Source organism: Ciona intestinalis, unplaced genomic scaffold (assembly GCF_000224145.3).
Source record: "Ciona intestinalis unplaced genomic scaffold, KH HT000016.2, whole genome shotgun sequence".
In the NCBI taxonomy this organism is placed as follows: domain Eukaryota; kingdom Metazoa; phylum Chordata; class Ascidiacea; order Phlebobranchia; family Cionidae; genus Ciona; species Ciona intestinalis.
The window spans coordinates 84,689-97,348 of record NW_004190338.2 but is presented as its reverse complement, the minus strand read 5'-3'; the positions used below and the strand labels follow the sequence as shown (position 1 = coordinate 97,348).

Here is a 12,660-nt window from a genome sequence, read left to right as displayed (position 1 = left end):
TATCCATCTTACCCCACAGTAATATATATATATATATAATTAATATATATATATATACATTCATTGCTATTTAATTTCCTTTCAATCATTTTCCCCAGGTATAACCTACAACTGCGTAGCACCAGGAAAGCGATTTCGACCGATGGATAATTTATCTGGTGGTGAAAAAACTGTTGCTGCCCTCGCTCTTATATTTGCCATTCATGATTATCAACCTTCGCCTTTCTTTGTGTTGGATGAGATAGATGCTGCTTTAGGTAAATCGCATATTTCATAACTTGAATGAGTGTAATTCATTAAATCACGTGGTGGGGCAACGACAGTCGTTATAACATGGGTGTTCTGTTTCATACACATTGTGTTAGCTAATAAATTACCGCGTGTGTAACTTTGTGGGTGATTTTTTTTAATTTATAGATAATTATAGTAGGATGGGGAAGATGGGAAACTTCTTCATTCTATTTTCTCGTTCCATTTGGTAACAAATATATTTCAATAAATTAAAATAACTCCCATTGACTGTTTGATTGTTTAAACACGATCAGGATATTTTGGTATTCTGTGCTAAAGTTGCCCCATCTTCCCCCACCCTAATATATATAGTGTGAACTCTATAAACACTCTACATAAGGTGTACTTTTTTAATACAGTTATTTCTTTAATCGGTTAGTATATTGCATTTACAATAGTTCTATAGGTGTTTGGCTAGAACAATAAACATTTTTTTCTTCTTTTAATTTTTTTTATTTCAGACAACACAAACATTGGTAAAGTAGCGGAATATATCAAACAAATGTCAAACCGAGTCCAATGTATCGTGATATCACTAAAGGAGGAATTCTACAACAGAGTTGATGCGTTAGTTGGTATTTATCCTCAGGTAACCTAATACTGATATTTACTTTAGACTGGCATTGGTTATTAATCTGTGTGCTGTAGGACAATTTTTGGGTTGTAACATGGGGGGTCCGATTGGGACACTGGGCTCTATTATGTGTCGTATAGTAGGGTGGGTTAAGATGGGACACCTTTAACACATGATATCCAAATATCCTGATCGTGTTTTAAATAATTAACAACGGTCTATGAGAGTCGTGAGGATACGGTTTTATAATTCTTGGAATGTTCTTTGTTTACCACCAAATTGGAAGTGAAATTAGAATGAAAAGCTGTCCCATCTTCTTCCACCCTACTATATCTATAAAGTAATAACTCGTGCTAGCCATGCAAAAAGCATCATATTATTATTTAATCCTTTTTGAAAATCATTCTTATTACTGTACTAGTCCTACTTTTGTACTATATTGAAAACAAATACTAACTTTCTTTTAGACTCACACATTGTTATCCTAAAGCAGACTGTATTTTCAATTATATTAAATAGGTTATGAACCTAGTCAGATTTGGTAAAAAATTGTTTAACTAAATATCTAAGTATATACCACCACAAATCAATTGGCAACAATTTATACCAGACAAAATAAAGACTAACATATGTCAGTTTCTTAAAGGTCACAATAAAACCTTACTATAAAAGCATCTTTTATAAACAGTACAATTACAGCAAATTGACGGCTGCATTTCAAGTCGGGTTATCAGTCTTGATCTGTCATGTTATCCGGAACAAATCGAGGCTTGAACATAAAACATCCCAAGTTGAAAAGTTTATTAAATGTTCTTGGAATACAGTTTGTACATACATGTTACATGTTGTTATGTTTAACTGCCAATAAATGTTCGCACGAGAGTTGTTAGTAGTCTTTTTGACCCAGATGACCTGGTAATGGGTTGACCAAAGTACTTTCTACGTATTCGAATACTGTCTGCGGGTCTTGATCTGCATTGATGCGAAGAGCCTGAAAAAACAATGCATAAAAGTAACTTGTTTATTCTTTGGTGGCAATGCAACAATGGTTGTTACAACATGACAGTTTTATATCTCGTGCCAGCATGGAATTTATCACATTGTAAATAATTGGATTTTAAACAAAAAAATGGTGTTGGGTTATGATGTTATGTGAAGGACAAATATATCTTTGTCAACAAAAATTGTACAAAATGGATAAAAAGGTCTTTACACAATTTCAGGGCACTTATAATGACTGGTAAAAACCATCTGCAACAGAAAAAGCTGAAGCGCAAAAGAAATGTGATATGACAAAATTTGTTTGCAAAGCAAAAATGATAATCAAGAAAAAGTAAATAAAAGGTCTTACCCCTTCTTCTGAGTAATAATCTGTGAGCTCTTCAGCATACGAATGATATTCGTTCAGCAATTGCCTCACGTTGTTCTGACTGTCTTTATAATTTTGAAGACACCTTTGTTTGACATCATTGGATCTTGGAGGGTTGTACAATGTATGGTATCTGTGGTTGAAAGATATATATTATTATGTTTGTTACATTTATCCTGTGTGGAGAGAAATATGTTACTTTGTAGGTGATTGTGTTTTTCCTTCTGCATAACTGACAAGTTGGATAACTCAGTAGTTACTATTGGGTCAGAGCAATTAAAGTTAAGTATCCTGTAAAATGAATCATAAACACACTTATAATGTCCAGTGGTCACTAATGGTTGTACAAGTGATGAGCGATACAACAAATTAAAAAAAATCCCAAAAGTGGTTAGTGCCTGTAACCCAGAGGTAATGAGTTTAAGGTTCGATGCTGCTACCATTGTGGGCGTTTGTGTCCTTGGGGAAGACACTTAACTGCAATTGCTCCAACTGGTCACTAGTGGGTTGTCCAAATTATCGGCCATACATAAAAAAACAAAAAAAATCCAAAAAAATAATCACCCACAAAGTAACATACTTGGTAACTCTTAAGCTGACACGAGGTGTTAAACCTGTGTGATAACGACTGTCGTTTTCCGGTCACGCGAGGATAAAGTAAGTTACATTCATTTATTACATTCACCCACAAAGTAACATGCATGGTAAATCGCAAGCAGGCATGAGGTGTATGAAACAGAACAACCGTGTCCAAAAACTGTTCCGCCACACGATAGGTTAAATTCATGTAGTAACAATGCATTCAATTTAATGCCAAAGATACAAAAGCAAACTTCACAAACCTTTCTCCACTGATAGGGTCGGTAATTCTGTAGCAAAGTCTTTCAATGACGCAATCATCTGGGATGTCAAAAAAGTAAATTCTGTTTGGTTGCAAACCAGCATCAAATAAGCCCTGGTGATCAACATGTATTTCAATTATAAAGTGAATCTAAAATGCTTACAGAAACTAGAGAAGTAAGATACAACTGTGCAAAATTCATCTGTGGATATTGCTATATTAACTCTGGAAATTACACATTTTGCAAATGCTTTCATACTAGCAAGACTAAAGACAAGATTCTTGTATGCAAAGGTATTCGTTGGAAGCGAGATCATTAAATTCCCCCACATATTCTAAGCTTTGAAAATAAATAACCACATTGTATATAGGTGAAGTCCTTGTCAGAAGACCTAGCCTATCAATGTCAAGCATTGAACCCAGTTGTTGTAAACTGTTATCGTGTCTGCTCACTGTAGACTTATCATACGCGCTCTAAGCGTATGTTGCCCGAGATTGCCTTGCCGCCGCTTGCTTCTTTCCTTGTGTTAGACTTATCGTGCTGCAGTGTTCACTGTATTATAGTAATAGTATGCGAAGGTTGTTGTGTTGAGTATGAATGTAGTACCTTAGAATTACGTTGTATATACTGTGCGCTTCGTGTATTTACTGTTGTGTGCGTTTGCAGATGCAGTCCAATAAAGCATATATTATTGAAGCTTGTAATTAGGTCACAACACCAGTATCCTATGGTTTCAAGACAAGCACTACTTGTTAAGCTACTGCATTGGTTAAACAATTCCATACAAACATACTTCAGCTTGATCCCTTGTAAGCGGGTATCCATGTAGCACCCATCCCCTAGAGGAAGCGTCGAGCTGCATCAGTCGATCGGCAACTACTTTGGTAACGAGAGAGTTTGGAACCCTCTCTCCCCCGCTCACAAACTCACGGAGAGCTTCTCCCATCTTTGTATTATTTGCAACTTGCTCCTTCAGCAGCGTACCACATGATACTAAAAACCATTGAGTTGATAGTAAGTATTAGGGTAATGGGCTATTTCTTTTTTTATTTCACATTTTTTTATCCTATAAGGAGTAAAAACATTAATAAATATTATTTCATATCATTTAATCACTTCTTCTCTACTTTTTTTGTTTTTTTTTGACATTTTTTTATTACCCACTTTAACCAAAGAGATAAAAGAACTTTTTTAAGGAATTTTTAAATAATTTTTAAAGGGATTTTTAAATAATTTTTGTTGCTTACCGTCTACAATTTTATATTTTGTTGCCAATCTTTGAGCGATACAACTTTTGCCACTACCAGTAGCTCCGATGAGCACGATGCGGGGTGTGTGGGGAGCTTCACTTCGTAGTTGTGTGTTTATAAAGTTATAGGTCTGTGTAATGTAATATAGGTCTGTGTAGTTATAGGTCTATGTAATGTGTATTAATAACTTTTTGTAAATATTGTCTAGAATTTAAGTTGTTTATTTTAGTATGTAATATTAATACAATTGGTATGAAAATCAAAATCGTTAGGTCCAAAAATGGTGACGTTTTTATAGAGTCCCTTTTTGTATTTGCTTCCAGGGGACTAAAAAATTCTGCTGTTATTGCCACTACGCATATTGTAATAAATAAATAGCTCTTCCGGTAAAAATGTAAACTTGGCTACTGTGAAACTGTTTTACGTAGTTTGCAAGGGGAAAAAGTACATGTTAGTTGATTTTGGACCACCAGGATATTTTAAACTTAAAGAAAAGTATTCATTTTAGTTTATAAATTACCTGTGCAAGGACATCAGCTTTGGGTTGATCAGCGTTGATCAGTTTGTGTATGTGGGGGTAAGTGGCTAACACGCCATCTATGTTTCGAGAATATTCATTCTGAAAAAAGGTGTCATAAATTCGTAAGTAAAGTGAATGAATGAATGAAATTTATTTCGTCGCTTCGGTCACGATAACGAAAAACAAGAGAGTTAACAAAAGCAAAAAGACGGGTTGTAACGGTAAAACAACAGTTATTAAAACACGCTTATTGATAAAAAAAGAAAGAAATAATGTTTTGGATAAAAGACGTGACCGTTAAGTAATAACTATAATCTCAGTATGCTAACATTGTTAAGTGAAAGATGAATGATTGTAGTTTATCTTGCATGGCAGTCGTTATAACTATGATATTCTGTTTCACACACCGCGTGTCTGCTCAGGAGGTACAACAAAAGTAATTTTCTAGGTAAGAATTTCATGATTTTTTTATAATGTAAAAATTGTCATTATGGGTCCAACAAAACAAAATTTAAAGGGTTATTTAAAAAAAAAACAAGTACTGACCAATCTGTCCCGAGTTTCTGTTTCTGAAATTCCCTCTGGTACAAGCAGTCGAGCTTGTACAGTTGAATCTTGTGGCCAGTCAAATGTTGTGTGATAAACATCTCCAGTGGTTGGATCAATTCGTTTCCCAGCTTGCCTTTCAACCAACACAGTGTTTGGAGCATCCAGAACAACTGGGAAATTGTTGGTATAAATTTTTATTTAAAACTTTTGATTTGGAAATTGAACTAATTAATGTAACTTATTTTACTCTTGTGTGACAGAGCAAAGACAGTCGTAATAACCCAGGTAATCTGTTTCATACACCTCGTGCCCGCTTCAAGTTACCATAAATGTAACTATATTTTATGTAATGTTTTTATATTAGTGGCAATTTAGACAAACTATAAGTTATCATTGGGTTGGAGCAATTGCTGGTAAGTTTCTTGCCCAAAGACACAGCATCGAGCCTTGAATCTGTAATCTCTAGGTTGTAGGCGTGCAGCTTACTATTGTGCCAAGGGGGCGAGGTTCCAATTGGACAAAAATGTAACAACTATTAAAATCCTGTTTCAGATTTTACCAGGCATAATGTAATTATTAAACAGTGTACTTTTGGTAAAATAGTAGATTTGTCATTTAGTTCGCCTACCCTCTGTTGAATCAATTTTTTAAGTACCTTTTTACCAGAAATACTTTGAAATATACACATTTTGCACAGAACTTTTAACTTTAAAAAATGTGTTGCAAATAAACAAAACTGTAAGCACAGTTATAAACTCCATTTTTATCGCTTAACAGGATCAATGGCTTTCAACAATGTAAACCTTATTATCTTAAATATAAAGATCTAAACAACAACCGTCCAAAGTCAGTATGAATCAAATTCTTACCAAGATGTTTCAACATTAAACCATTGGCTTGTAGCATGATGGCTTGTTCTCTATTTTGGGGAAATCCCTCTAGCACAAACCCACGACGTAGACAATCTTTACGTTTCAGACGTTCCTCAATCATTTGAACCTTAGTTAAGAAATTGCCTTTATTAAAATTAGCGCTAAAAAACTTGTAGAATATAAAACAGATTTGGTTCAACTGGTTACAGATAATTAAGATTTTTCTTTTACAATTTTATTTACAAGCGTGATTATCAGTAAGCCTACCTTGTGTGGAGATTTTCTTCGAAATCATTTAAATTATAAACTGCGGGAATTTTAGGTAAAAAACAAAATATTACACTAAGGATTTATCTCATGCGATTGTTTTTACCTATTGTGGGACCCCCAAACAATTTAACACTTCATAACTAAATGTATATCACTTATTTATCCCAACCTATAGGCCCAGCTCTGACATTATATCACTCGCTTGTCCAAAAACACAAAAATGTTTACAACAAGGGGGGTATACAGCCCCGAACCCGGAATCCTCTGACCCATAGATAATAGCAGTAACCACTAGGTTACGATACTAATAAAAAGTACCATGCTTTCTAAACGGGGTCACAGGAACTTATAGTATAATAGATCAATTACCCATAATTTGTCTGTAACAGCTTGGGAAGTACTGATTAATTTCTTCGCTTCATTTGCAGCATCTGATAATTCATCATCAAGTAAAACATCAGAAGTGATGTGAACTGAGTTGATTGTCTTGCTCATCACTTTGCTCTGTTGTTTACAAGGGATGTATTAAAACGCTTTGGAAGAATCTTTCAATTGGATTTTTCATGACACTAACTATTTAAGTTGGTTGCTGCAGGTTTTGATTTGGGTGCATGTGCTTTAAGATTTGGGTGCATGTGCTTTAAAAGCAATAATTGTATCAGTGCTCTCAGTCTCAATTATGTGTATTACACAGGCAATTTTAGGAGCAGAATTGTTTCTAAGTTTGCTCTTTTTGCCACTGAGCATACTGTAATATTAGAAATAGCTAAAAATGTTTTTACGCCATTTTGCGGGACATCAAAAAGCATGACATTGCAACCAAACCAAATAAAAATACAAAAAATAGGAGTACAGTTTTGTCTTTATATTACTGAATTACTGCTTGCAGTTTTAATTATGTCTAGATTCCAAAGAGAAGACACCGTTGTGCGAATGTTAATGTGTTTTACAAAACAATTTACACAAGAAAGGCATTTTTATCTGTGGTCTGATGCCTCAATAAATTATATACATTTCCAAGTATACGATTCATTCATATACTTACAATTCCACTCTTTCCACTGGCTGGTGGCCCAATGACAGCAATTTTTGAAACTGTAGAAGAAAATTTTGTCAAAGCTGATAATCCCAATATTAGTACAGGAATGCCAAGTGTTTATTGTACTTACTGTTGCTGTTATCTCTTTTTAACCAATCTATCAAATACTGAAGCGGCTCTACAGGTTTATCGATTATTAGTTGACATAATAGCCTCTGGAATATAAATAATAATAGGAGATAAAATCGAATAAATGTTAAAAACAAATTAAATATGCTTACTTTGTACATATCAAATATTCCATGTTCTTCGGCGTAAACACCAAAACTCGGCGGAATTCGAAGTGGTTTCTTTGTAGCATCCATTTCAAACTATAATTAAAAGCTTTTTAATTTGTAAACTTAATAAAATATTGTTTAGAACGAAGGCCGCGGTTTCTATAGAAACCGTAGCGCCACCGGTGTTTTATGCACATAGAAATAAAATTTGGATTTTTTTACCAAATCGTCTAGAAAACGCACATTTGACGAACACTACGAGACGTAATAGTCTGTAACAAATTGATTTTTCTGAGTCACCTACTGTAAATCTCTTTCCTACACTTAAAGCTTGCACCTGCTGCTCTTATTGACTACATAGACAAGTGTAATTGCAGGATTCCACGCTAAAGAAAACAAACTATATTCCCACATAGCTTTATTAGAAAATTGTGTTAGAAGTAGCCGAACCTGAAATCAAAATATTTCGCCACAATAAACTTTGTTTAAAACAGTTTAGCCCCAAAAATATAGCATGGTAAGGGCTAATAACCAATAAGTTTCAACATAATTATATTCTCGTAATTTTAAACCGAATCCTAAAAGTCATACAGTTTTCTATTCGAAATGGAACAAAGTAAGCAAAAAAAAAACGATTAGGAAAAACAAAAATCTTATCAATTCACAGTATAAAGAAATATCTCCCAAAACAGAAACGCACACCATTTATCCAACAATTGAGACTGCACAAATGCTAGGATAGCTTGGTTATGTTGTTAGCAGCTTGCATTTCATTTTAACAAGAAATAGCCGTTGCATGAAATTAAACTTCATAAGAGGAAAAATGTTATTCACCGAAGATGCAGAAAAACATATACCAACAAATATTTCGATGTCAAAAATATAACTAAGCTATAACAACCATGTTTCGTTACGGTTGGTGTAAAGCAGCTTGTCAGGTGGCAAACATGTATCTCCTCTGAATCAACAAGACAACTGTGCTTTGAAGACAATCCTTGCAAGAAAACAACACTTGGTTCGAGCGGCACCTACAGCTGGTTAAACTTTGTGTTAACTGGAAGATTTAAGTCTTTTTCGTGGAGGACCTGATGGTGGTGACTGGATAGCAGCGAGGGCACGGAAAGCATCAGCTACTAAATGCGGGTGTGAACGAACCATGACGTTGAAGCCACTAGTTTCCATAACATCAAGTGCATGGCTAAAAGAAAAACAAATTGTACATAAAATACTATCACAATATATGTCCAACAGCATTACACATGGTAGCCCAGAGTTCAACTCAACACTGCTACTGCTGTAATGGCCCACAAAGTTACATATGTGGAAACTCGACAGCAGGCACGGGGTGCATAAAACAAAACACTCATGTTATAATAAATGTAATTCACCCACCACAGGAGGAGAAATAAGTTAGATTCATGTCATTTTTCAACGAACACATAATTAAACAATCTTCAAGTTAAAACATTGGCCCACTGCATTTTTCTTACTTTGAGATAAATTAAACAAGTCACTTGAACTGTACTTACTTGTTTATAAAATCAATAGCCATCTCTTTAAGTTGGCACGCATTGTGTAGGTCGGCAAGAATTAAAATTTCTGCTACGTTTTCTACAGAGAGGTTGGAACAAAGAGATTCTTCGCACATTACTTTTAATCTTTCCAAAGCATACTGTGAAACAAAAACTCAACATACTTTTTGTTTATCTCTTAAACAAATACAATAAAGAGAATCTAATAAAAAGAATAGAATTAGCAACGACAGGACATTTGTTGATTCATATTGAATAAAAACTACATGAATCAACACATGTAAAACTTTAGCATTTTGTTTAAATAATTCATCCATTCATGTAAAACAAATAACAACCTATTACACTTATTTTCCAAATAATCCAATCTGGCATTTATGTGCCTACCAATGTCCAATACAGGTTATTTTCAATATCTCATCAGAATAAATACCACTCAAAGTGCAAAATAGTAATTTCCAATACAAATCTTACCTTGTCTGCTGCTGCTAGCAATTGAGATGCCATAACATCAAGTTTTGATGCCTTCCCAGTGTACAAAAAGTTTAGCATTTCTTTAAAGACTTGATGTGGTATATCAGATATTTCAACTCGGTTAAATTTGCTTTCTTCCATTTCGTGCTCAAACATTGCACGAAAAACAGGGGAACGAGCTGAAAACAAACATATGAATGAATGAATATAACTTACTTTATTCTCGGGTGGCAGAAAAAGACAGTCGTCATAACACAGGTGTTCTGTTTCAGATATACCTCAATCATGCCAGCTTACAAGTTACCAAGTAAAAGTAAATTACTTTGTGGGTAATTATTTTTGAGGAAGACTTTTTATTTTTTTATATGTGGCTGATAATTTGGACAACCCATTAGTGACATTGTGTTGAAGAAATTGCCAATAAGTGGCTTGTCCAAAGACACATACGCCCACAAATCACAATGATAGCAGCGACGAGCCTTGAACCCATTACATCTGGGTTAGAGGCAAGCATGGAAAACCGACTGTGCTATAGCGTTGGTAAATATGTCAGAAGTTGTACTTCAAATTCAATACATATGAAGCAAAATATCCCACCTGCTACAATTGCCTTGTGTGCTTTGTATTCTTTACCATCTACTGAAAACGTGCAGTCTGTAAAATGTGATTCATCCAATAATGTTTCAAAATCTTTTGACAACCGACACTCAGGAACTTTAAGCTGCATCATGTTGGACTGACCCGATATGTTCACCGAGTCTTGTACAACACTTACCTGAAATAAAAAGCATTAATACACGTACATTTTTAAAATAGCAAATGATTTTGGATAATTTACAAAAAGGCGTAATCACCAGTCTAATTTACCTCACAAAACAGAGTTAGCTTATCATCTGGCAGCAGGCCATTGGTTTCATCCATAAGAAAATCTCTTCTGATGAACTTTTTAAAACCCCAGTCTTTGCCTTGCACGAATCTGTACGCACGTTGGCTCTCTAGAAAATTGAACCATATTACATAATCAGAATTCAGAATTTAAGTTAAATTTCACATTATGAAGGAAAATTTACCCATGGCTTTGGTCTCTTCACGTTTGCTGTTCAGGATAGAAAATTTGAACTTTGCACGAACTTCACTTTTGTGACAAGAAACAAGTAATAGATATAATGAAAGATAATCCTTTGATTCCTCATCTAAACCTTTAGGATTTACCCTTAAACACCTAGAAAAGTAAAATTATAATGGAAGTGTTATTACTTTAGATCTTTACAACGGTGGAAAGCTTGGTAAAAGTGACATATTGTACACCATGTGCTTTACAACACCCCATGCATTTTGTCTCATTACCAAGTGCAAATCTTTCAGAAATATTTATATTTTATGGTTTATGTTAATTGATAATCAAAACAATAACATGGCTACTTGGTAATAGCAATTGTCAAAAAATGTTATTATAATTATAACAAAGAGTTACCATTTCATTTTATCGTTAGCTCCAGAAGAAAAGGTGGAACTCCTTAACACTTCACCCATTTCTTCACGGCAGAAACTGAAATTGTTTATCGTCCACATGTACGAGAACTTCACAACTTTCACCTTAGAAAAACATAAATAAATTATCATGAGTCATGACCCTATATTATTACCGCAAATATCATCGCATAAGTCAAACCAAAGCATACAATATATGCACATATGATACTGACTTGTGTATAACACCAATTTTCTGCAACAGGAGTACCCAGCATATCATTTGGAGGAGCTGGGCTACCAGACCTCGATGAGGTGGCAGAGCTAACACGAGGAGACGACGGTTGCATGTCACGCCACTAACTTGTATGTTATTACTTTAAAACTTTTCAAACCTATTGTTACATGGATATATCCTAACTGCTTTGTCCTGCTATAGGTGTATTGCAATTTGCAAATCAATAACAATATATAGCTATACGAAAACGAAGCCGGGCAGAGACAGGTAGCCTATACTATACAGACAAATAAAACTAACAAACATAAACAAAAAATGTCTTAATCTTTAATTAAAGTAATATTTTCTTTTCCGTTGTTATAAATCCGTTTAGGGGAAATTACTTTTTGTTCAATAGGGTGAATGTTCTAAAAATAAACATTAAAACGTTTTGATTAATTTGATTTCTATGGTAAATGTACTAAAAAAGAAACTGATTGAGTGCGTCAAAGGCACATGCAGCACACATCGCACATAAAGTACATGCAAAATAGACTTTGCCATTAAGGCGATTTTTAATAGTATTAATTATTGAATAATAAAATTAATGTTGTAGATTCTAAAAAACGTATTTTACTACTGAAACTTTTTGTAATAAACAGCGCAATATCTGTTCTCATCTTGCTCTACTGGAACCCAACGCAACCCATCGGGCGAATTTAACTAAAACATCAAGAGAGCATGTTCGTAATGAATGGGCAGGTATTGTAATAGCACAATTTTAATTTAATAGTAATATCAACGCTTATAGGCTTATATATATACATCTATAAGCTTTGGTAATATTGCTATACCAAAACGGAGCTAGACAGGCACCAAAGCTCCACTTCAGACGTTTACATAGGTATCGAAAAATGCCGCTATGATATCCGTATTCTAGTATCACCTTGGTGTTATAACACGGGTGTTCATGTACCTCGTGCCACCTTACAAGTTACAATGTATAGTAGAGTGGGAGAAGATAGGACACTTTCGGCACGGAATAACCAAATATCCTGATCGTATTTTAAACAATTACCAATGGTCTATCGGAGTCATGAGGATATGGTTTTA

At 34.4% G+C, this 12,660-nt stretch overlaps 3 protein-coding genes across 4 annotated transcripts in view; 1 reads left to right on the top strand and 2 right to left on the bottom strand.

Annotated features, from left to right (window-relative positions):
* LOC100179641 (structural maintenance of chromosomes protein 1A) overlaps positions 1–1,747 on the top strand; it is an 18,426-nt gene extending 16,679 nt beyond the window's left edge. For both annotated transcript variants that reach the window (XM_009862622.3, XM_026837786.1), the window contains exons 25-27: positions 99–257; positions 753–880; positions 1,565–1,747. In XM_009862622.3, the coding sequence (XP_009860924.1) occupies positions 99–257; positions 753–880; positions 1,565–1,639 (362 nt within the window). In that variant the 3' untranslated portion in view covers positions 1,640–1,747. The remainder of the gene's footprint in view (positions 1–98; positions 258–752; positions 881–1,564) is intronic.
* On the bottom strand, positions 1,674–8,195 carry ci-ak58 (radial spoke protein AK58). Its single transcript, NM_001161803.1, has 13 exons — positions 8,155–8,195; positions 7,858–7,947; positions 7,707–7,791; positions 7,583–7,632; positions 6,907–7,041; positions 6,265–6,394; positions 5,393–5,565; positions 4,847–4,945; positions 4,324–4,456; positions 3,870–4,069; positions 3,077–3,189; positions 2,217–2,367; positions 1,674–1,856 (listed from the first exon to the last, which is right to left on the bottom strand). The coding sequence occupies exons 2-13, from the start codon at positions 7,939–7,941 to the stop codon at positions 1,752–1,754; spliced, it is 1,458 nt and encodes a 485-aa protein (NP_001155275.1). The 5' UTR covers positions 7,942–7,947; positions 8,155–8,195; the 3' UTR covers positions 1,674–1,751.
* A 62-nt stretch (positions 8,196–8,257) lies between these two features.
* LOC100187520 (speckle-type POZ protein B) lies at positions 8,258–11,665 on the bottom strand (the record flags this gene model as incomplete). Its single annotated transcript, XM_002129149.2, is given in 8 exon segments — positions 8,258–9,052; positions 9,384–9,526; positions 9,861–10,039; positions 10,458–10,635; positions 10,728–10,855; positions 10,931–11,082; positions 11,335–11,456; positions 11,567–11,665. Coding segments are annotated over 8 exon segments (1,149 nt in total), but the record flags the coding sequence as incomplete, so codon positions are not given.
* Positions 11,666–12,660: the final 995 nt, after the last annotated feature.

Excerpts from the sequence above, each read along its gene's own strand:
- ci-ak58 (NM_001161803.1), bottom strand. The coding sequence starts at position 7,941 with ATGGATGCTACAAAGAAACCACTTCGAATTCCGCCGAGTTTTGGTGTT. Across the intron at positions 6,395-6,906 it reads CTGTTACAGACAAATTATGG|GTTCAAATGATTGAGGAACG; the intron begins GTAATTGATCTA and ends TTCTTAACTAAG. Across the intron at positions 5,566-6,264 it reads TTTAATGTTGAAACATCTTG|TTGTTCTGGATGCTCCAAAC; the intron begins GTAAGAATTTGA and ends ACAATTTCCCAG.